Source organism: Sciurus carolinensis, chromosome 7, assembly GCF_902686445.1.
Source record: "Sciurus carolinensis chromosome 7, mSciCar1.2, whole genome shotgun sequence".
Taxonomy (NCBI): Eukaryota; Metazoa; Chordata; class Mammalia; order Rodentia; family Sciuridae; genus Sciurus; species Sciurus carolinensis.
The window spans coordinates 103482465-103506856 of NC_062219.1; the positions used below are offsets into that span (position 1 = coordinate 103482465).

The window sequence follows — 24392 nt, forward strand, 5'->3', positions numbered from 1 at the left end:
TGTTCTGCCATTCTAAATCTAGGTTTAACCCCAGTTCTTCCGCAAAGCCTTCTTTAGTCTTTCTGGTACACCTGTCTCTTCTGAACTGTCTATATGATATAACTAACTACATAATCAGATAATCTAGTAAACTTGTATTATTATTTAACAACTTTATGTATTAATATGACTTACTATCCAGTGACACCAGAAGTGCTTGAAGGACTGGAATTCTATGTCTGGGTGGGGATGGGGTTACTTTTTCATTTTTATCTTCATAGCATTTAGCATATGAAATCTTCCCATGGCATGTATTTAACTCGTTTAATTGAATTTAATAAAAATCAACATTTGGATAAATGCCTTTGAGAATCAGTTAGATGCCTCTCTAAAGGAATAATTTAATTGATAGGAGCTAAGTTTTTTTTGTACTGCTACCTTATGACTAACAATGAATTTCATAAAAAGATGTTTCCTACTTCCTAAAATGACCCTATATATGTCACCTGGCTGCCTCTCCATACAACTCTAATGAAAAAATATTTTAACTGGAAGTTGTTTAAGATGATTATGTATTGAAAATTTTAAACTTAGGTCACATTGCTAATTCAGAGACAAACCTGGAACCTGAATTCCTAAGGGATTCAGTTCAGTGAGACTCTCTTCCTACTTCTCTGAGTACATTCCCATTTTCCCTCTTTATCAACTATAAATTGACTATTTTAGCTCCTAATAGCAGAAATTTCAGGCTCATTTAAACACTGTAATAAGCTAAAAGTAGTACATGAGTCCCTGTATCATATAAATCCAAGAGGACTTGATACAGACCTGAGTTAAGAATATGTAGGTAGGCAGCAGTTGGACTGTGTCAAACTGGGGCACAGATTCAGTTGTTGCTATTTGAGAATGTAAACTGTTAGCAGTTTTTCTCATCTCTTTAAAAAGAGCTATTACTATTTAATGTGAATTCTTTTATTTTAAAATGATGACTATTTTTACTCTTTTATTCCCTTAAAAATCCTTTCTTCTAGCTTTTTGAAAAACAGAGTATATGATTATTTTCTACAGTCACCTATGGTTAAACAACCCACCAGAACTTCTTGCTCCTATTTAACTATAACTCACTACCAATTGATAGATTCCATCTCCATTTCTCCCTCCCTACTCTCCCCAGCCTCTGGTAATCATCTTTCTCAATGTCTAAGAGATAAACATTTTTATATTTCACATATCAGTGAGATAATGTGGTACTTATCTTTCTGTGTCTGGCTTATTTCATTTAATAACATAATGATCTCCAACTCTACCCACGTTGTTACAAATTACAAGATTTCATTCTTTTTATGGCTGAATACTATATTGGTGCATACATGTAACCACATCTCCCACTCATTAGTGGATGAACACTTAGGTTGCTTCTATTTCTTGGCTAATGTGGTGAGAAGTGCTGCAATGAATATGGGAGTACAGATGTCTCTTCAACACACTTATTTCATTTTCTTTGGATATACATACTCAGTAGCAGGATTGGTGGGTCATATGGAAGTTCTATTTTTAATTTTTGAGGAATCTCCATTGTTTTACATAATGGTTGTGCTACTTGACATTCCCATCAGTGGTGTATAAGAGTTCCATTTTCATCACATTCTTGCCAGCACCAGTAATCTTTATCATTTTTGATAACAGTCATTCTTACTGGAGTGAGATGATGTTTCATTGTGGTTTTGATTTACATTTCTCTAATGATTAGTAATGTTGAATGCTTTTTTCATAAACCAATTGGCCATTTACACAGCTTTTTTGAGGTATGTTGGGTTGTTTTTTGGCATTGAGATTTTGGAGTTCCTTATATCCACTGGTTATTACCATGGTCAGAAGTAGAGTTTGCAAATATTTTCTCCCATTCTATAGGTCGTGTCTTCATGCTGTTATTTCCTTTGTTGTTCAGAAGCCTTTTAGTTTGATATAATCCCATTTGTCTATTTTTGCTTTTGTTTCCTGTGCTTTTGGAATCTTATTTGAAGAAGTTTATACCATTCTAATGCCCTGAAGCATTTCCCCTCTGTTCTTTTTTAGTAGTTTCAGTTTCAGGTCTTACATTTAAGTCTTCAAACAGTTTTGAGCTAATTTTGTAACTTCAATTTTATAAGCACCTTGGACAAAAATTAATTGGCTGTTGATGTGTGGGTTTACTTATAGCCTCTCTATTCTGTTTCTTTGATCTATATGTTGGTTTTCATGCAAACACCATTATGTTTTGATTCCTATAGTTTTGTAGCATAGTTTGATGTCAGATAGCATAATGTCTCCTGTTTTGTCATTTTTTTTATCAAGATGGCTTTGGGGTTTTTTTGTAGTTCCGTACAAATTTTAGTATTGTTTATTCTAGTTGTGGGAAGACAGTCATTGACTTCAATAGGGATTATGCTGAATTTGTAAATTGCTTCAGATGGTATAGACTTTTTAATAATATTGATTCTTCCAATCCATGGACACAGGATGTCTATTTTTATGTGTCTTCTTTGATTTCTTTCATCAATGTTCTATAATTTTAATTTTCATTATAGAGATCTTTCACCTCTAGGTATTTTTCCTAGTTGTTTTTGCTTGTTTGTTTTTAGTAGTTGTTGTAAACAACTACTTGATTTCTTGATTTCTTATTATTTCACAGATAATTCACCAGTGACACACAGCAATGCCAGTAATTTTTGTATATTTATCTTGTATCCTGCAACTTTGCTGAATTCACTTATTAGTTCAGCTGTTTTTTGTGGGGGTGTGTGTGTATATCTTTGGGGTTTTCTACATATAAGATTATGTCATATGAAAACAGTGACAACTTGACTTCCTATTTACCAATTTTGGTGCTTTTTATTCTTTTTCTGTCTTGTCTGACTGCTCTGGCTAGGATTTCTAGCATTATGATGAAAAGTGGTAAAAGTGGGAAGTGGGAATTCTTGTCTTATTCCAGATCTTAGAAAACTCTCAACTTTTCCCCATTCAGTATAATGTTAGCTATTGGCTTCTTCTAAATAAGCATTATGTTGAGGAACATTCCTTCTTTATGTAATTTGCCTAGCATTTTTATTATGAGACATTGAAATAAGTAAATAAAGTGTATGAAAATAAAAAAAGGAGATGTTGAATTTTAGCAAATGCTCTTTCGGCATCTATTGAGATGATCATATCACATTTGTTCTTCATTCTGTTGATATAGAATATCATATGTTTTAGTAAGCTTTTTGCCACTGTGTCCAAAATACCTGACAAGAACAACATAGAGAAGAAAAAGTTTATTTATGCTCACAAACTCAAAGGTTCAATCCGTGGTCTAGCAACTCCATAGCCTTGGGTGCTGGGTGAGGCAGAACATCATGGCAGAAGGATGTGGCAGAAGAAAGCAGCTTGGAACGTGGCCACCAGAAGCAGAGTGAGAGCTCTGCTCATCAGGGACAAAATATAAACCCACAGTCATGCTCCCAATGATCTTCCTCTTGCCACACCCTAGCTGCCTATAGTTATTACCCAGTTAATTCATATCAGTGGATTAATCCACCCATTAAGTCACAATTCTTATAATCTAATCATTTCACCTCCAAATAACCTTGCATTCTCTCACATATGAATTTTGGGGGACATTTCATATCTAAACCATAACATGTGCATTGAATCATCCTTGCATCCCTACAATGAATCTCACTTGATCATGGTGAATAATCTTTTTAAGGTCCTGTTGGTTTGGGTTTGCTAGTATTTTGTAGAAGATTTTTGAATCTCTGATCATCAAGGATATTGGCCTATAATTTTCTTATCACCATAATGCTGGCCTCATAGAATTTTTTTGAAAGAATTTCCTTCATTTCAATTTCTTTTAATCATTAAGTTTTCTTTTTGTTGCTGTATTCTTGTCTGGTTATGGCTTCAGGGTAATGCTGGCATCATAGACTGTGTTTAGAAGAATTCCTTCCTTTTTAGTTTTTTCAAATAACTTGAGAAGAATTGGTATTAGTTCTTCTCTAAGTGTTTGGTAGAGCTCAGTGAAGCCATCTGTCCCTGGTCTTTTCTGTAATGGAAAACTTATTACTGATTCAATCTTGTTACTTGTTACTGGTCTATTCAAGTTTTCAATTTCTCATGATTCAGTTTTGATAAGGTGCATGTGTCTAGGATTTTGTCCACTTCTTGGTTATTAAGTTTGCTGGGGTATAGTTGCTCATAATTATTATGATCTTTTATATGTCTCTGGTATCAACTGTAATGTCTCCCTTTCTTCTCTGATTTTATTTGTCTTCTTGGCTAGCAAAGTGTTGTCAATTTTTTTTTAATCTTAAAGAACCAGCTCTCTGTTTCATTGATCTTTTATGTTCCTTTTTGTGAGTATTTCATTTATTTCTTATCTTTATTCTTTACTTCTATTAATTTTAGGTTTTGTTTGATTTTTTTCTTTTAGTTTCTTGAGATGCAGCAACAGTTTGCTATTTGAGATCAGCAAGAACCAGGGAATACCTCAAAACAGTAGTCCATTCTCCCTAATACTCTCCATGGGTCAAGGTAGGCCCAGATGCCTCATTCATAGCACTGTAGGATTCTGACTGGGCAAAATCACTGTGGAAAGGCCAACCCCAGACTCCTGTGCCACTAATGTGCAGTTTTTCTGACTGAATGTGTACCATGTGTACTATTGTTTTGTGTGGATTTCACATTATATAAATGTTATTACATCATTTTTTTCTATTTGTTTTCTACATAGCACTATTTTTAAGATCCATTCATTTTCTCTCTGCATACACCTTCTTTATTGCTTCTCATTAATGCACAGTAATTAAGATGCACCTTCACCAGATTTTATTTATCTACACTCACAATGATAAAAGTCCTCCAACTCCTTGCTCACAAATAACACTGCATTAAACAACAACAATAACAATAGTACTGTGCAGGCCAAGAAATACATGTGGGTGGGCTGAATTTAGCCTTCACACTGTCAAATTTATTTACAGCCACTAATCTAGACAAACCTCTTAATACCTAGAATTCTTTATTTCCTACTTCAAAAAAACATAGTAAAAATTTTTAAAAATCAATGAATATATTTACAAAACTGTTACTCTCCCAAACATGAGAGATGTCAAGATGTGACCAAGATGACATTTTTGTAAAAGAAAAGTCTTTAACTGCTAAGTCAACTAGTAAAGCAAGCCTACTTATCCCAGGAAAAAGTGAACAGCAGGTATCCATTACTACTTTGTTGCCTTCTCACCATCCAACATGCTAGGTGTTATTTTAGCCCACAAAGAAAAAGAGTAGGTTCTGAGCAATTGGACCCCTCCCTCTATGAGTCACAGATATACCTTTCCCAATCTCAAGTTAAATCACATGGAAACTTCCTATTTACAAAGTAGTTGAGATGAGAAGCAAAATCAGGAAAGCACGTAAGGAAATGCTAAGCAAGCTACATCCTTAAATCATAACAATCCTGTTTGAAACACATACACAAAAAATCTATTATTAAATTGCTTCAGTTCAGAAGTCTTGTTCTACCTTTCCTTAAGTTGACCTCCCACTGCTATTTTGGTTTTGTTTCCTTGATCTACATATCAGTCATCTTTACCAGATTGTCTGAGAGTCATGCCTGAATTAAGGGATAAATTAAAGGTGGGGCACTGTAGGAAAGCTATTTGCTAAGAATCTAAGAAAACTTCTAGAACTTTCCAAGTGTAAAGGAATAACCACCCTGACTAAATAACTCCTTGAAGATTAAAAAAAAAAAAAGAGTCTTTAGTAACAGGATAAATTGAACATACTTGCATTCTCTGTCAAAACCTTGGGCATACGCTGACGGTTCATCAGGAGTGGGAAAGGATCTCTTCCATCATTACGTTCATGGACCTCTCGAATCTCCACTGTACCATCCATAAGATAGTAATGAATGATATAGGTCCGACATTCACCAAACATGCTGTCTGTATCATCCCAGATTGCATAGAATCGAAGAACCTTTGCGGAATCCAAAGTAATAACTTAAGTAAGAATCCTAAAACTGGAGAGTTTAACTTACTTTGGCATTATACATAAGACAATGATGAAATGATTATCTGGAAAAACTGTTAAGTAATTTGAGATGGTAAATTAAAAAAAGAAATATTCATCAAAGATCCTAAACATCTTGGATTATGTATCAGATGTTAATAGCTGGAAAAAAGATAAGGATTATTTGTGCTAAGAGCTTACTTTGACCCAAAACATTAGACAATGAAAGAGAAGCTGCATTAGAAGAGCAATAGGTTACTCTATACCATGGCTTATATAAATCAATAAAGATTCATGTAAATGGTTGATATATAATTAGTATGAAAAGATAGAAAGATTCTGAGTTTTCAAGAATTTTCATTTATTAACCATTTTTTTTCTGGTTCTGTCAGCACACATCTTCTAGTAGTAGTATCAACACAATCTTTAAATAGCAAGTAATAACAGATAATGATTGTTATAAAGAAAATCCTTAAAAGGCCACATTAGTACTAAGGTATCATTTTCTCAACAAAAAGAAATTTAATTTCTGGGGAGGTGGGAGAACAACAAAGAAGTATTAAGGGTAATTTCTCTCTTTTCACTTTCCTTTACCAGGGAAAAAAGATTCAATCAGTTTATACACTTTGACTTATAAGGAGGAGAATTAGGAAAGTTGGAACAGAGTTGGAAAATACAACATTCTGTACTCCAGCATTAACATAACATTTAAAAAGGAAGCATTTACAATGAGAATTTTGTGAAATTAACTATTTTAATATTAGAAACTAACAAATGTGCAACAGCTTTGAAATTTGCCAATAATCCACTTAAAATTTTCCAAAGGATTCTATGAGATTAATGCATTTTAGGGGAAAGAAATGGTCAACTGAAAATGTAAAATGGGCAGCAGATGTAGCTCAGGAATTGTTTTAAGATGCAAACATATGTTGGAATTCACAAAACTTAACTCCACAATCTTCTTTAGAGCTATAAGAAACTTAGTTATTGGTATACCTCTAACCCTACATGAAACCAAAAAGATAGCACTATATCCAAATGGTTAAATTATAGATTTAATATTTAAAAATCATTACCAAAATCAGCTTGCCAATAAACACATGTTTTGAAATGAGTACACCTTTTTCCCAGGTCACTTACTTGTTTGTCAAAGGTGAGAAACTGCTTAAGTTGATCAAAGTCCGATGGGGTGACATACTTACGAAGAGGCTGTTTCCGGAGTTCAGTGTAAGGATCAAGAGCCATCTTCTCTGATGGATTTAATTCAATTCCTTGACTTTCCAAATATACCTAAATATTTCAAAATTAATAATGATAATTTTTCTTAGAGCTTCATGGAATAAGTAATTAACTGGTAGTACAAAATAGATGCAATAATAATTCCTATGCCAATGTTCAAATTAACTACTACTCTGTAGTTTGATCATATCACAGAAATACCTTAAATTAACTCTATAGTGATAGAACTAATGATTGAAAATTACTTGAAGTATTCTATTTTCTAAAATTAGTAGGTTATATGCTAAGTTATTTGGGAGACATAACTGGATTCAAAAATGAATTTAGATCAATCAAGTTAGATGCCCAAGAGCAGAGTAAGTCCTAGGATTACTGTGTGTAGGATTGCTTAAAAACACTATCTGGAACTTAACCATGTTTCCAACAGTATGCAATTCACATTTGGTGTGCAATCAAGCTGAACAATGGCCAAGATAAGATGAAATCATATTCCAACCTTCCAACTCACTTAAAACAAGTATATGATTAAACTGATCCCCCTCACCAAAAGGAAAAGAAAGCACACCCACTGGTTATTTTAGACCAGAAATATTTTAGCAAAATAGGAAACACAAATCAAGGGCTCATATCTAACTAGGAAGAGTCAATAAAAGCATCTGAATTTGATAAGACCTTCAATTTTGTTATGCCAATTATAAAAACATATATTATTTTCTGAGTCATTATATCTTTTAATACAACTTGACATTCCATCTTTTTAAAAGTCTAATAGCTGGGCATGGTGATGGACACCTGTAATCTCAGAGACTCGGAAGGCTAAAACAGGAGGATTGCAAGTTTGAGACCAGCCTGGGAAGCTGAGTATGACCCAGTTTCAAAAGAATAAAAAAAGAGTTGCGGATGTAAGAGCACTTTTGGATTCACAGAAAAAAAAAATATCTGGGGATCTAGCTCAGGGGTTCAAGCCCCAGTTCAGAAAAGAAAACAAAAAGTATAATAAACTGTACCTTAACAGATAATCAGAAAAGAAAAGAACATTCTTGTACTGGAAATTAACAAAAAAAATTTGGTTTCTTTTGAGAACTGTGTATCTTGCTTTTGGACAACTCAACCGAAAATATATAAAACTCAGGGCCACAACATGTGGGCTTGAGTGTTAGCTCTACTGCTAATGAGCATGTGAACTCAGTATTTTAAGTTTTATTAGGCAGTCTCCAATGTCATTTCTGTATGAAAATATTATAATATTAACTTCTACTAAGACTATTGAACTAGAGATAATAACTATAAAATTTTTTCTTGAAATGAAGCATTAGTATAACTCAATTATTGATTGAAGCATTTAATGGCTATTTTACTCTCTTCTATTACATCCAACAGAACCAGGCCCTTTTAAAATATTACCTTAGCAATTCTGGCAAGAACACAGAGCTTCCTGAAGTTGACTGGGTTTCAAATTTTTAAAGAAGCCTAAACTCTTTGAAGATATTACTCTAAAATGTACAAGGAGATAAGAGAAAATGGAATGATTTTTGAGGCAAAAAAAAAGGAAGCAGGAAATTTCTCTAGGCTAGAAAAGTCACAGGTTGGTAGGCCTCAAAAGAGCAGGACCCCTACATGTGCTCAGTGGCAGTTCTCTGAAGTACACATGTAGCCCTAGCCAGGCCATCCACTCTCAGGTATTCTGAGACCCAGGATCTTCCTAGTACCAAAGCACAAGGGAGGTGCCCTTGGTCACTGGACAATCTGCACCCTGCCTATATGATCCTTTTGACCTAGGAGTGGGTCTATTTTCTTATTGTTCTTAGGGTTTGGACTCTTTGGTAAAGTTGAATGATTAGACACATCAGCTGTTTTAGACAGAATATCTGTAACATTCATATGTGAAATCCCTAACACCCAACATGACTCTTTGGTGATGGAGCTTTTATGTAAGTAGTTAAGGTTAAAATGAGAGGCCATAAAAAGTGGGGCTCTGATCCAATAGGATTAGTCAGAAAAATAAAAGTACTTCTGTGAGTATTCACTTGTGCCCATGCTCTCTCTCCCTCTCCCTCTCCATGCATGTGCACTAAGAAAAAGGTATGTGAGCACACAAGAAGTGGGCTATCTGCAGGTAGGAAGGGAGTCTTCACTAGAACCCATCCATGCTAGCACCATGATCTTGAACTTCTAACTTCCAGAGGAAATAAATTTTTACTATTAAGTCACCAAGTCTACAGTATTTTTGTTATGGTAGCCTCAACTGAATAACAAACCAGCCAAACTGGACTGGGGCTCAAGTTGGTTTTAGAAACAAACAGTGTTTCTTGCACATAAGCATTGGTGGAGTAGGATTTACACCTGTTACACTAGCACCAATACTTACACAAAAAATAATACATTCTAGATCTATGATTTCTGGAGATTTATTTTTAATGTGTTCTGTCAATTCTGACTATAGCACCAAATATTTACTTGGAACAGTGAGAGGCACTGTTTCCAGGTTCAAATCATGCCATAAAGACAGCTGTTTTCCTACCCATTCAGAGGTCCACCCCTAATGAAGAACACCAATTAGATATATGTTTTCTTTTTGTTATTTATAAAATTTTTTTTTGTGGTGCTGGTGATGCAATCTAAGGCCTCAGGCATGCTAGGCAAGCATTCTACCACTGAGCCACATCCCCAGTTCAAACGTGTAAGTTTTTATTGTTGTTTTGTGGTGCTGGGGACTGAACCTAGGGCATTATGCATGCAAGACAAGCACTCTACTAACTGAGCTATATCCCCAGACCAACATCTAAGTTTTAAAATGTCCAAATATATAGCTTTAGTCAAATATCAGTTTTTAAAATACACTGATCCTCAGTAGTCATGTATTCCATATTTGTGAATTTTCCTACTTGCTAAGTTTATTTGTAACCCTAAAATCAATACTTCTTACATGTTATTGTTTTTCACAGACACGCACAGAGTGCAGAAAATTTGAGTCACCTAGATGTGTACATTCTCAGCTGAGGTAGAAAAAAGTGAAGAGTTGCCTTCTTATTTCAGTTCTCGCATTGTAAAACAGTGTCCTTTTTGTCATATGTATTTCATTTTTCTCCTTTTTGTTGGTGATATTGCTGTTTAAAATGGTCCTAAAGCACAGTGCTAAAGTGCTGTTTAGTGTTCCCCAGCACAACAAGGCAATGATGGAGAAAATACACATGTTACATAAGATTCTTTTAGGTGTGAGTTTATAGTGCTGTTGGCCATGAGTTCAATGTTAATGAAATGAATAATATACATTAAATTAGGTGTCTTTAAATAGAAGCATACATAAAACAAGGTACATATTGTTTGACAAAAATGTCTTGACCAGGGCTGGGACTATAGTTCAGTGGCAGAGAGCTTGCTTAGCATGTATGAGGCACTGGGTTCAATCCTCAGCACCACATAAAAATACATAAATAAAATAAAGGTATTATGTCCATTTACAACTAAAAATATTTTTTAAAAAATGTTTTGACCAGAGACTGGCAGGAACCTAAACCTACATTTGTAAGAACAATGTCTCAGTATTTGTTACTTCAGTGTCTTTGGTGACATTACAGGTTGTGACTACTGTGAATAATGAAAATCAGCAGTAACTGAATTAGGTCCACTGCTCAGATACAAATGTAGAAATAATAAGTTTAGATGATATTTTATAATTTCTCACTGCTGGTACAATTCTGAAGCTGCCTATCATAAACAGGAAACTTAAAAAGCAGGACATCCAAATAAGTTTGAAGGGGACAATATTTCAAAGATAATTTAACATCTCTACCTTCTATACTTTTCTTATTCACTGCTCCGGAATGACACTAATGTCATGGCTCTTTTCTTCACTTCCCTCAAGTCTCTGTATATAGTAAATATTCATTAAATAAGCTAGCAAATAAAAGATGATGAATTCATAGCAGTTCAGTACATGTAAAAAATTACATTTGGCATTAAGTAGTAAAGGATAAAGGGCATAAAATCCTTGATGCCAGAAAATTTTTTAAACTAGAAAATTTTGTATTGATTTCCTAATATTTATACACTAAAGAAAGATCATCATATCCCATATGCATATATATTTATTTATATACATATATATAACTTTAAGAAAAGCCAACTTTGTATAAAAAAATCCATATTTACAAAATAGAAAAAGTGAAGGACTTCAAAATAAAGAAAGTGAAGGACTTTTCTCGATAAAAAAAAATTCAAAAAAATTTTTCAGAAATCCTTTAAATTTTCCTCAAATATAGCAAAGTATTATTTAAAAACCATATAAACTACACATAAAAATTGGAGCTCCTATTTGCTAATAGAGGTGGTACTGTTTTTATAAATTTGAACTTAAAATGTTCAATGCCTCTTCTTTTTCCTTACTTCTATCCCATTAAAGGCATTACCTCTCCTACTTTCTATCTGAACTACCATTAGAACTGGTTTCTTACCAAATTACTCAGCTATAGTACAGATTGATTTTGAGTGGATCTGTATTAATTTCATTCTAAAAAATAATGTTACTACACAGTGTTGGCACATGTCAACACACACACAAATACTTAGTTAACATACATGATAATTCATACAGGACGTATTACCAGTGTCCTCCCATTACCCTAATAAATGAATATATCTGGCTATAAATAAGAATGATGACTAAGATCCCACAAATATATAATATACCTGTGTGAACTGATCACAGTCAACAATGCGGAAAGTTTTGCCATATATGGTTATGTTTATTCCTCGATTTAGGTCTTTCCAGTGGTAATGGTCTCCCACATCATTCTTGGCTATTCGCTGGCGTTTGATTAGCTTGCCTTGAGGGATCCCAGAGTTTTCAACAACAGGCTCTACAATAGACATGCTGTCATCTTCTAGATAGTAGTATATTTTAACTTGACGAATTCTATAATGTTCCTCACTTGATATAGGAACATCTTCCTGGAAATAGGCATCAAATTTCAGCACCTATAACACACAAGGCAAGGAGAAATGGGGTAGTATTAATTTGTTACTGTCATCTAAAAAAACATTAAGTACCTTCCTGAAAAAGAGGACCACACAGGGAGATATGAATACTCATCACTCATCCTCTAAATCAAGAGTTGGCAGTCCACAACCAAACTACAAATCTACCCTGTCCCCTATTTTGTGACATGTAAGCTAAGAGGGTTTTTAAAAATATATTTAAATGGTTGAAAAATTAAAAATTATATTTCACAACACATGGAAATTATATGAATATATGATAATTATTTGAATTTAAGTTACCCACAGATAAAGTAATTATGTAAATAATTAACATTTATTAATGGCTGCTTCTCTGTTACAAGAATGGAATTGAGTGGTCGTGAAAGACATATGAGCTATTACTGTTAGATTGAATTATATGACCCCCACATGCATTTATTAAAGCCCTAACCCCCAATGTGACTTCATAGGAAGATAAAGTCCATATGTGACAATTGTTAAGTGGATAAGACCATATAAGACTGGGGCCTTACAAGAGAAGAAAGAAAAAAGATAACCTCTCCCCTTTTCACAGTGTATTCATGCATTGAGATAAGGCTATGTGAGAACTTAGCATGAAGGTAGTTACCTGCTTCCAGGAAGAAAGCCCTCACCAGAAAACAAGACGGCTAGAACCGTGATCCTGAACTTGTAACCTCTAGAACTGTGAGCAAATAAATTTCTATTGTTTAAGCCTCTCTGTGGCTATTGTGGTATTTTGTTATTGAAGCTTAAGCAGACTATAATTGCTTCAATGCCCAAAATATTTCCTGTCTGACCCTTTACAGAAAAACTTTGCTGACATTTGCTGTAACCACTCACAGTGTGTATAGACTACTTATTGTATGGTTCCTTAGTGAGATGACTTAAAGACCTTAACACTACTTAGCTTTAGCTCAATGTTAAAAGTAACTTGCAAGTTTCTAAAAAGATTAATTAACATTTTTAGACATGACTACAATTTTTTGTTTCAAAATGAAAACAAAGGCTCAAATTCAATTCTTTAGAAATGGAGTCCCTTGTAAGTACATATTAATGATACATTCTCCTTGGAAAGGGTAATACACTCTCACTGTGTTTAACCTTTGGCCCTCCCGGAAGCATCAGCATCAATGCAAAGTCAAAATGGCACATCAAGTACACATTTAAATAAATAAAACAATATTATAAAAGCATATGCTTTGAGATTACTTTTAAAATTTATGTTATTCTATTTCTACATTTAATATTTCTTTTCAGGGAAAGAAAGTATTGAAATGATGTTCTAAGTAGGCCAGAGAGCTAACCCAAGTTTCTACTAGACTCAAGAGGAACAAATCAAGAAAATCCTTAAATGAAGACACAAAAACAGCTTGCTGAATGGAAAAATAATCCTACAAAACAGTGTTGATAGAAAGGGTATAGTATCGTGAAAGAACAAGATAAAAATCAAAAGAAAACTGTTGCCTAGGAGAAAAATAACTATAATGGAATGAAGACCTTAAAACTCATAATAAAAAGGTAAAATGGTAAGTATAGTAGAATGTTTAGAAGAGAAAAATAGTAAAAACAAAAGACAAAGATTAATTAAGTAACATTCTGGGTCAATTATAAAAAATTAAAAGGGATATGATCACAGTAATTCAAATAGGAAATATCCTGTATTTGAGCCACAGATTTATAACCATGCAAAATATTAAACCAGAATTGATTAAAAAGTTCAACTTCATTTATTTTCAATGAAAACTTAGACCCAGGTTGTCATATTGGCTTACCTGAGGCCATCTGAGGGATAGGATCAGAGAATTGAAGCTCTGTAAGTCTATAGGCTCACAGCCTAATGTTCTTTCCATATATCTCACTACTTTCCAGATAATAGGTAATATACTGGTTCAGAAAAGAAATCTGTGTAGGTGGTCTGAGAAAGCTTAACTAAGAAGAGAAGACAAACTAGACTTGAAGAGTGAGAAAATGTTAGATAAGCAAAGGGGACAAGAGGGGATTCTAGGCAATGGTAATAACAGAAAAAGAGGAAGGAAACCCAGAAGCAGCATGCAGAATACGCTAGGCATGGTGACCAGATTGAAAGCCCCTTCCCTGGTCCAGATTGCAATAATTAGTTTTCAGAAAAGGAAAAGCAGAAGGTGGCTGACTGGACTGAGAGTGAGACAGGAGAAGGATGGACAATACAGTGCTAGGGATACAGTGGTAAGCCCCTGGAAATTGAGACATAACAAAGATAATTTTAACAGGGCAGATGGTGAGCTTGATTTTAGACTACTGAATTTAAGCGACAGCACAAGTTGATACTTCAGGGGGTAATTTAAGATGCAGGACTAGGTTTTGGAAAAGAAATAAACATTAGAAAATAGGCAAGGATGACTCAAACATAAACAACAGAAAGAATAGATAGAATTAATATCAAACTGATAGTAATGAGTAAGACCGTAATGGAGTGAGGTTTTTTGGGGGAAGCAAATTAGGAGTTCAGTTTTAGACATGGTTAGTTTGAATATCTTACATATTCAAGAGGAGATATCAAATAGGCTATTACATATGCTATGTTCAGAGGACAGCTTGTCAACGTTAGGAGGCCAGTCCAAGCTATGAATCTGAATGACCCACCAAAGGAGGGTGCACAGAGAGAAGAGGATGAAAGACTGATTGAGAGGCCACAACCATGTTCTTTTTCTAAAATAATTTTAGTTGTAGATGGATACAATACCTTTATTTTATTCATGTATTTTTTTAATGTGGTGCTAAGGATTGAACCCAGTGCCTCACACACGCTAGGCAAGCGCTCTACCACTGAGCTATAACCCCAGCCCCACAGCCATGTTCTTAAAACTGGGGAGCATGTAGATGTGTGTGGTTACAGGTACTTGACCTCAGAATGGGGGATATATATGACTGGGAAAAAAGTGCTTGGGTTTCCTCTGCCACATAATCTACACAAATGGTAAAACAACATTTTTAATATGTAATTCACGTTAGAGAGAGCCAAGTTAATAAATAAGGTCTCAGGTAAAGAATACTCTAACCTAAAAAGTCTTCGTTTATTTGAGTGGTTATCAAGAATAGAGTTCTGTGCTCCTTCTGATAAAGAAATCACTGCAAAAGAGTTAAAAAGAAAAATCTCTTTAGCAGGATTATTAACTAGAATATATAAATAAATCAAAAAACTTAACAACAGAAACACAAATAATCCAATTAGTAAATGGTCAAATGAATTAAACAAACCCTTCTCAAAAGAAGAAATACAAACAGCCAACAAAGACATGAAAAATATTCAACATCATTAGCCATTAGGGAGAAGCAAACCAAAACTACATGGAGATTTCATCTCACAGTAGCCAGAATGGTAGTCATCAAGAATACAAACAATAATAAAGGCTGGAGAGGATATACAAAAAAAAGGAACACTTTTAAACTGTTAGTGGAATTATAAATTAGTGCAACCACTATGGAAATTAGTATGGAGGTTCCTCAAAAGACTAGCAATGGAACCACCATATGACCAGCTATACCCCTCCTCAATACCTATCATACTATAGTGATACATGCATACCCATGTTTGCAGTAGCACAATTCACAATAGCCAAACTATGGAACCAGCCTAGGCATTCATTTATAGATGAATGGAAAAAGAAAATGTGGTATATATGCACAATGGAGTTTTATTCAGTCATAAAGAAGAAAAGAATTATATCATTTGCAGGAAAATGAATAGAACTTGAGAACATTCTGTTAAGCAAAATAAGCAGAACTCTGAAAGTCAAGGGTAATTGTTTTCTCTCAGATGTGGGAGCTAGAGAGGAAAAAGGAAATGAAAGGTGGGGGATGGATCTCATGAAAATTGAAGGGAGATCAGTAGAGTAGAGGTAAGGAACCAGAGGGAAGGAGGAAGGAAAGGAAAGGGGAATGATATTGGTCAATCTTACTATTATATTGTGTGCGTGTAATAATCTGCAAAAACGAATCCTACCATTATGTACTACTGCAATGCACCATAAAAAAAATCTAGAAGGGGAAAAAAAAAACTATTTAGCAAGCAGTTGGGATAACATCAAGTAGAATAACTTGATGTGTTATATAGAAGGGAAAGAAAATATTTATGTTTTAAAATATTTATGTTTTTTAAAATGTATTTTTCATGGAATTTTATAGCAGTCTGGGCTCCGAAATATGTATTCTAACCTTCTGAGTTTATAGATGTGTAAACTAGAGATTGTGGCTCTCTGGGGTTATAATGCTATTGGTAGAAGACCAGAATTAGAACTCAGGTCTTCTAACTTCCAGGAAGTGCTCAGAATAACACAATAAACATGGAAATGTTTCTGTTTATTTCCAGATGGAGGAAATCCTGAATCAATATTTTCATATCATACATAATGAAAATAAGCCTTGTCACATTTTATTAATTTGACTCTTACCTGTGTGGGTTGCATGTTATTATCAGCAATGACAGAGAGAAGAAATTGGTGCTATGAGGAAAACAAAGAAAGGAAAACGATAGAGAAAAATACAGACTTCCTTAGTAAGGTGGCCAGGAAAAGCTTCAGGTAAGGCATCTGAATGATGAGACAGAGAGCAACCTGGAAAGAGAAGAAAGCCAAGCCAGGTACCAGGAACAGCATGTGCAAAGACCCCGAAATGGGGGGATGGGTGTGAAGTGCTGCCACTTCAAGGAAATGAGGAAAAGAAATCCATTATGATTCAAACACAGTAGATGAGGGAAAGAGTCAGAAAACAGCAGGGAGGCCAGCCATCTAGGTCCTAGGGGAGGGAGCAAACTGTAGAGTTGGATCTTACTCTATATATGATAGGGAAGTTGTGGAAATGCTTTAGGTCGATATGCGACATAGTTTAATTTTTAAAAGATAAGCCTGGCTGCTCTATGGAAAGTGAATTTACAGTTAATATTGGAGATAGAAAAAAATGGGCAGATTAGTTAGAAATGACAGTTTATTAATAGATTGGATGTAAGTTGTGAGGAGAAAGAAGAATTAAAGATGATTTTCAAGTTGGGGCCAGAGCAGCCAGGTGGAAGGTGGTAAAGTTTACAGTATTGGTTAAGGAAGTCTGAAAGCATTTTCCTAGAGAAGTAACAGAATCAGAGTTGTGTTTCAGGAAATAAAGGAGGTGGTAGACCTATTATAAGCAAATAACTAAGTATGAGACTATACAACAGTTGTCCTATTGCTCATTTGAGCCACAAAAGTGATAGAGGAAATGAAAGTGAGACATATTTGACTTGGTAACTCGTTGAATGTTGGGGAGAAAAGGCAGAAGATGGCTCAGGTTCCAAGATCATATTACCTGGTGAAACCACACAGGGAGAGCAAATATCTAGGGGAAAGGGACATGAGGTCAGTCAGAGCCATACAGAACTTGAAGTGCTAACAGCTCATCTAGGTGAAGATATCCCATAGGCAGAGGGATACAGATCTAAGTCTCAACAAGGCCAGAGTTGAGAATAAATATTGACAGTTGTCTAAATTGAGGAAATAGCTGAAACCATGAAAAGGGGCTGAGATGTCTCAAGAAGATAATATCAAGAATGAGTGTGGAAACTTGAAAATGCTTACAATGAAGAAGTGACAGGAAGAAGGGAGATCAGAGAAAGAGCAAGCAATAGAGAAGAGTAAGAAAATCATGAGAGGAATAGTCATGGGAGCAACAAAAGAGCAGCTTCAAGAAGAGAGAGAGGGTCAACAGTGTCAGATGTTGTAAGCAAGTCAGAAAATGTGGGTGCAGTAAACCTCTCTAGAGTTGGCAAAAGGATAATACTAGTTACTCAGGAGAAAGTAGTTTTTGAGGTCAAGGATGGGGTAAGTCAGATTGTAAGAGATCTGGCATTCTAGGGAGAAATAAAGTCCTTTTGCTTAAAGGACTCACAAGGTAAAAGGAGGTTTTGTTATTATTGCTGTTGATTTTTTAGGTCAGAATAATAATCCTAGCTAGAGAAGGTACCAGAACCTTCTGTTTCTTGTTTGAAACAGAAATAATATGAAAGTTGAATATGAAAAGGTGGAAGAAGAGTAATATCAGGAAATAATATGAAAGTTGAAGATGAAAAGATGGAAGAAGAGTAACATCAGGAACACAGAGAGGGAAGTTAGCCTGAAATGTAGAATACAATGGGTAATGGTAGAGAAAATTATATGGGAGCAAGGAGAAAAGATGAGGGCACACATAGTAGATGGAGATCATGTCCTGGTCTTTATCACCTAAGAAGAAATGAAGTTGTGTTCTGACTACAAGAAGCAGCCTCAAGAATATCCAAAATAAGGAAAAATATGTTGGTTATCAATATTAGACCTCCAGATAGTCTTTAAAACATTTGAATTCTGATTTAATTCAGAGAAATCAACAAATAAGCAAATAGTTTCAAAACCATTTAACTACTCTGTCTCATTATCTATGATAAGGATTATTTATCTAAAAATCACAAAGATACAAATAAAATAACCTGGAAAATAAATATGTGAATGATATAATAATATTCTTTATATATACTATCCATTTTCATTTTTATTTTTTCTGGTACTGGCAATTGACACCAGGGGTGCTTTACTACTAAGCTACGTCCCCAGCCCTTTTTTAAAATTCTGAGACAGGGTCTCATAAAGTTGCCCAGGCTGGGCTCAAATCTGTGATCCTCCTATTTTAGCCTCCTGAGTTGCTGGGATTTCAGGCATGTGCCACTGTGCCCAGCCACAATTAATTTCTTTAAAGATAGTGCCAATAAGCCTAGCAATGGTGCACCCCTGGAATCCTAGCAACTTGGAGGCTAAAACAGGAGGACTGCAAATTCAAGGCCAGTCTCAGAAACTTAGCAGACTTTGTCTCAAAATAAAAAGTAAAAAAGAGTTGGGGATGTAGTTCAATGGTAAAATGCCTGAGTTTAATCCCCAGTACTAAAAAATATATATATACATATAAGCATAAATTAATAACAATATAAAATAATTGAAAGCAAAAAATTAGCTTATTCAGGTACAATTTTTCCTTCTCTGAATTTCATCAATATTTTCTTATGTCACTTTATCACTTTCTACTTTATATTAATCATTTGCTATTCTTTTTAGCAAAAATCGAACACACTAGAATTTCTTGATAAATTATTAAATCCCTAGTCTGCCCCTTTCTCGTACTTTCCTCTCTCTTCTACACTGATTTAGCAGTGCCTGTTAGAACCATGAATAAACAAGGAAAACAAGCAAATGGGAAAGATACAGCCAATTACAAATTTTATATTTTGTTCCATGGATATTTAGGTTCATTCTACGAATGGATATATGACCATGTTCCTATAAATGAGTTAACTGAAATGAGAAAGAGGATTTTTAGAAGAAAAGAAGATTGGAGAAGAAAAGAAAGAATGATGTGGAAATGTCAAGAGATGGAAATAAAGCAATTCACACTGCAAAAGTATAAGGGTAAATGAGAAACAAACAAAAATTTTATACGACCCTTTGGTTATGTAATATTCAAATGTAAAATGTTTCTTGAAAAACAAAAACTTACAGAGACAGCCTAGAGAAAATTGACAATAGTTGAGATCATTGTTTTCAAGATGATATTTTACATTTCATAGAGATTGAACACTTATCATTGTTGCAGAATAGAGTACTTTTAAGAAACAGAAAACATAGAGCAGGTAAACAGAGCAATATGAACTCACAAATTCAGAATTCATCCAACTTTTCTTTAACTGTATCTGCAAATATTCCAGTGAAGTCTACAGGGAATTATTTTCTGTAATCAGCTTCCTGACTAAAAAAAGCTTCTTTCAAGCCTGAGTTCAGCTGTCTATGACTAAGGGTTGAGGCATTTGAACAATTTTCTTCACAGAGCACTCTGGGAATCCTGTGGTTGACTATTAAGTTTTCTGTAGCCAGTTGGCTCTCAGCATTTAAATTCAAGGGGTACCCTAGAATCCCAGATGATACCTTTTTGTCAAAAGCTACATGCGCTGGAATGAATTCTGCAGGTGGGGCCTGCTTAGGTTGGCCATAAGTTAGAACTGGTGCCTTATTAGCCAACTCATCCAGTTCAGCCTGGGACAGCTGGTTGACCTGTAACCGCTCCCCACCTATCCCAACTGTTGGACGTCGAACAACTGCATAGCCATTCCTGTAGCCCAGCGTCTGGCTTCTATGGAAAGCTGTTTTCTGAAAAAGAAAAGAAGTATGTCATTAATAACATTATATAAATTTTTTATATAAAAATTTTAAAAATATTATAACTTAAACCTTTGCTTATAAACATCACATGCTTATAAACTTACATCTGAAAAATTACCTATATTAAAAGGTTCTATATTTAAAATTGGATGGGAATGAAAAGGTAAAGAACCACTTGATGTTGAAATTTAAAATCTTGCTCTATACTCTCAGTTTAACTATCAGCTCACCTTACATGAAAGACTAAAACACTATTTCATCTGCTTTTTTTTGTTGAGACAGGGTCTCACTGTGTTGCCCAGGCTGGTCTTAAATTCACGAGCTCAGGTTATCTTCCTGCCTCAGTTTCCTAGGTATCTGGAACTACAGGTGTGTGTCACCATGCTGGGTCATCTATATACTTAATTTTTCACTAGTTTTCCTAGTTTTAATCTTATTCGGTGATCATGAATCATGGAACCCAGAAGACAAGGTTCTGTGAATTTTATTTTTACCTCCAGTAGAAAGCCCTTTTTGTTAAAAGCCCTGCTTTTTTTTTTTATGTATCATACTGATACATTCATAAAACTCTTTGGAAAGCAACTGGATAACATATTTTTAAACTCTTGGACTCAATAATTCTACTTTTTTTTAAGTTATAGATGGACACAATACTTTATTTTATTCATTTATTTTTACATGGTGCTGAGAATCAAACCCAGTGCCTCACACATGCTAGGCAAGCACTCTACCACTGAGCCACAATCCCAGTCCCAATAATTCTACTCTCGATCACCAATTTTAAAGTTATAATCCAAAATTATGGGAAAGAATTATATGCCTCAAGTAGCCCATAACAATGTTATTTACAATAGGAAAACTTTGGAAACAATTTAAAAGACAAACATGAAGAAATGAGTAAATGATGGAAAACAGTAGTGGACTATCCACACAGTCATTAAAATAATGGCTTTATAGACCATGTTGCAAACTGGAAAAAATGTTTTATGATTTAATAAGACTAAAAAATCATACTACAATTATAAACATGCAAATTTGCTTGAAGAGAGACTGGATTTGGCAAACATCCTCTGTCTATACTATACATTTCTGAATTATATTGATTTTTTATATTTTATTTAATTTTTATGTTATATATTGAAAATTAACATATTTTTATTCATAATTAGAAAAAATAAGGTTAAATAAAAATTGAAAGAGTAGGAAAGCAAATTAGAGTTTAGATTAATTTAATGGTTTTCCTTTTTCTGTTCTTTGTAATATGAGGTTACTTTCAAATTTTTATATATGAAATACTTAACTACATATACATTTTATAATTAATTGCAAAATATATATTTTAAGAAGACAAAAGATCTACTTGTCTATCTTCTAATTTCTTTGGACCCCAGCCTACCAGACTTCAAGATTTGTACCAACATGAAAGGTACAATAGAATAAACTTCTCTTGCTAAAATAGTTATGTATTGTGAACTTTTTATAAAGGGTCATATGTTTAGGGCCACAACTCCCTTGACAGAACTTTCAGGAACATAACACACAAGATACAAAACAAAATGGGCTGAACTGATTTTCTCACTGTGTAACTTGTATAGCATCTAGATCCTCTGCTCGAAGGAAAGGCAGAAACAATATCACTAGGGGCTAAGAGTGGGTAGCTCAGTGGTAGAGTGCATGCTTAGCATGTGCTAGGCCTGGGTTTTGTCCCCAGCACCAAAATATAAAAGAGCAACATCAGTAACTTGTTTGCTTTTTTCATATTCAACAAGATGTTGCTACCATCACTCAACTATGACCCATGGTACACCCCATGGCAAGGCCTCTCTACCCTTTTATTCATTATGATGCACCTTCTGAATACTTTTACTTCAGAGATATACATACCTATTCTTTCACTGCTGCAGATATGATGACCATGTTTTCAAATTTCAAATAAGACAAACTGGTTAACATTAACATCTGGCCAGTGTATTTAAAACATGAAATATATCCAATGCAAGTTCATCTTACTTGTAGCATGGCAGTATGTATCTTTAGATCTGGCACTTCCATCCACATCTCTATAATCCCCCAAATCAACTCAAGCCTGCCTTGTGGGTAACCCACTCATTGACACCAAACACTTTGCCTGAATCTGTACAGTGCAGGAAAATTCCTATAATATTTTCTAAATTACATAAAACTGGAAACCCAGTGAAACCAAAAATCTATGATGTTGTGCCTTAATGAAGGAATAATAGAAGAGACTCAGAATCCAAATTCTCTCACTACACTTTCATCTTCGATTTAAATTTATTCTCCGGAAGAAAATAAGTTGACTAAATATTTTATCTTAACTATATGAATATGGAGAGGAATTAAGAGTCTAACTTATTAAACTATATCACATAAAAAATTTACTGTTGGGTCAGCTCTGATAATCAGTGTACTGATACTCAATATTGATTTTCCGGAACATTTATTTCAGTAAACTTGTTAGAAATGAAATAAATATTAAATAATTTGAAGAGCTGAACTATGTCAAGAGGAAACAAAAAATCTAAACTACTGTTGCTGCACTTCTTTCTCTTTAATTTTGTCTATAAAATGTGACAACAAACAAGTTTGGGTCAAGCAAAACACAATCTGAATAGGAGCCTTTTACAAAAATGTTAAGAGTGAAAGTACAGGGTTGAGGGAAGAGAAAACAGCAATTAATCCATTGTGGTTGAGGGAACTGGAATGGCTATCTCCTACAAAGCAGGGAAGGGTGATGGTTTGGGAAGAAGATTATCAAGTTTTGAAGGGAAACCGCAATGGAAACAGAAAACAAAGATGGGCAGAGTAGGATTAGACAGTACTAAAGATTGAAGCTGGAGAGAAAAAGAATGAGGATGCGTAAAAGCTGAAACGTGAAGGGCGGAGACTACGCGAAAGTGCCAGAGGGAAAGAAGTGGATGGAAACCGTTTACATCAACACAGGAAATGGAGCTGGGAGTGAAGAGATTAGGGTCCAGGATCCAGAAGAGGAAGGAGGCAGGGAGAGAATGACGGGTCTGGCGAAAACCGGTAGGATATGGATGAAGGTGGCGAAGTGTTGAGGGGGCGAAAGGAACGAGGCTAAGAGAGGTAAGGGATGAGCTGGGCAGAGACCACGCATGGTGTGAAAGTATGAACGAGGGTGAGGACCTAAAGGGTGCGTGAAGGTAGGGTATGGTAAACAGATTAGAAGAAGGGGAAGATTTGAAGGAACAGAGCAGTAAGAACGCAACTAGGGGGATGAGAACGAAAAAGGGATCAAGAGACTACCAAGATGCAGTGCAAAAACGAGAGAAGGATGGAGGTGAGGGCAAAGGATACGTGAGAGTGGGTGAGACTGTGCAGAAGATAACAACAGAACTGCACTGAAGAGAGAATTCGGGACAGAGGACGGGTTTGACTCGGGTGGAGGAGAACGCAGGGACACTAAGTAGGAATCCTTCTAGGCGTCCGGAAGGCGGGAACGGGTGGGGGTGGGCACACAAGTCCTCACCGTGGGGTCCTTAAAGGACGTGCCCGGGAGAAAGGGCAGGCCATGCACAGGGTTGGACACCATCGCAGCCGGTGTCGCCGCCGCCACCTCGGTCTAGCTTTGTCCTTCCCGGTTACCCGGGAGACAAGGAGCGTCCTTCGGCCCGGGCAGGCTCCATGGTAACGCCAAACACAGCGCCCGCCAGCTGAGGTGGGCGGGACCAGAGGAGCGGGCGTGACAGGCCTGCGCGTGCGCGGCTCGCGGCCCTCCGCGTTCTCGCGGTAGGTGGAGTAGGACAACCGGGTGGGGGTAGTGGGCGTTGCGGAGGTGGCCCCGCCCCTTCTGCTTCGTCCCGCCCATCCAGACTTCCAGAAGATGCGACGTGGGAGCTGATGACTGAGTGGGAAAAGTGGGCGTTGGCTCGCGCAGAGAAGGCGAAGCACGTCTTTAGAGGAAGGGACGTACTT

At 35.5% G+C, this 24392-nt stretch overlaps 1 protein-coding gene across 1 annotated transcript in view; it reads right to left on the reverse strand.

The window, feature by feature from the left end:
* The window catches only part of Efhc1 (EF-hand domain containing 1), a 51283-nt gene extending 27165 nt beyond the window's left edge, over positions 1–24118 (reverse strand). The window contains exons 1-5 of the mRNA XM_047558486.1: positions 23947–24118; positions 20202–20423; positions 11938–12225; positions 7150–7299; positions 5784–5976 (exon numbers count right to left, since the gene is read on the reverse strand). Of these exons, the coding sequence (XP_047414442.1) occupies positions 5784–5976; positions 7150–7299; positions 11938–12225; positions 20202–20423; positions 23947–24009 (916 nt within the window). The 5' untranslated portion in view covers positions 24010–24118. The remainder of the gene's footprint in view (positions 1–5783; positions 5977–7149; positions 7300–11937; positions 12226–20201; positions 20424–23946) is intronic.
* Positions 24119–24392: the final 274 nt, after the last annotated feature.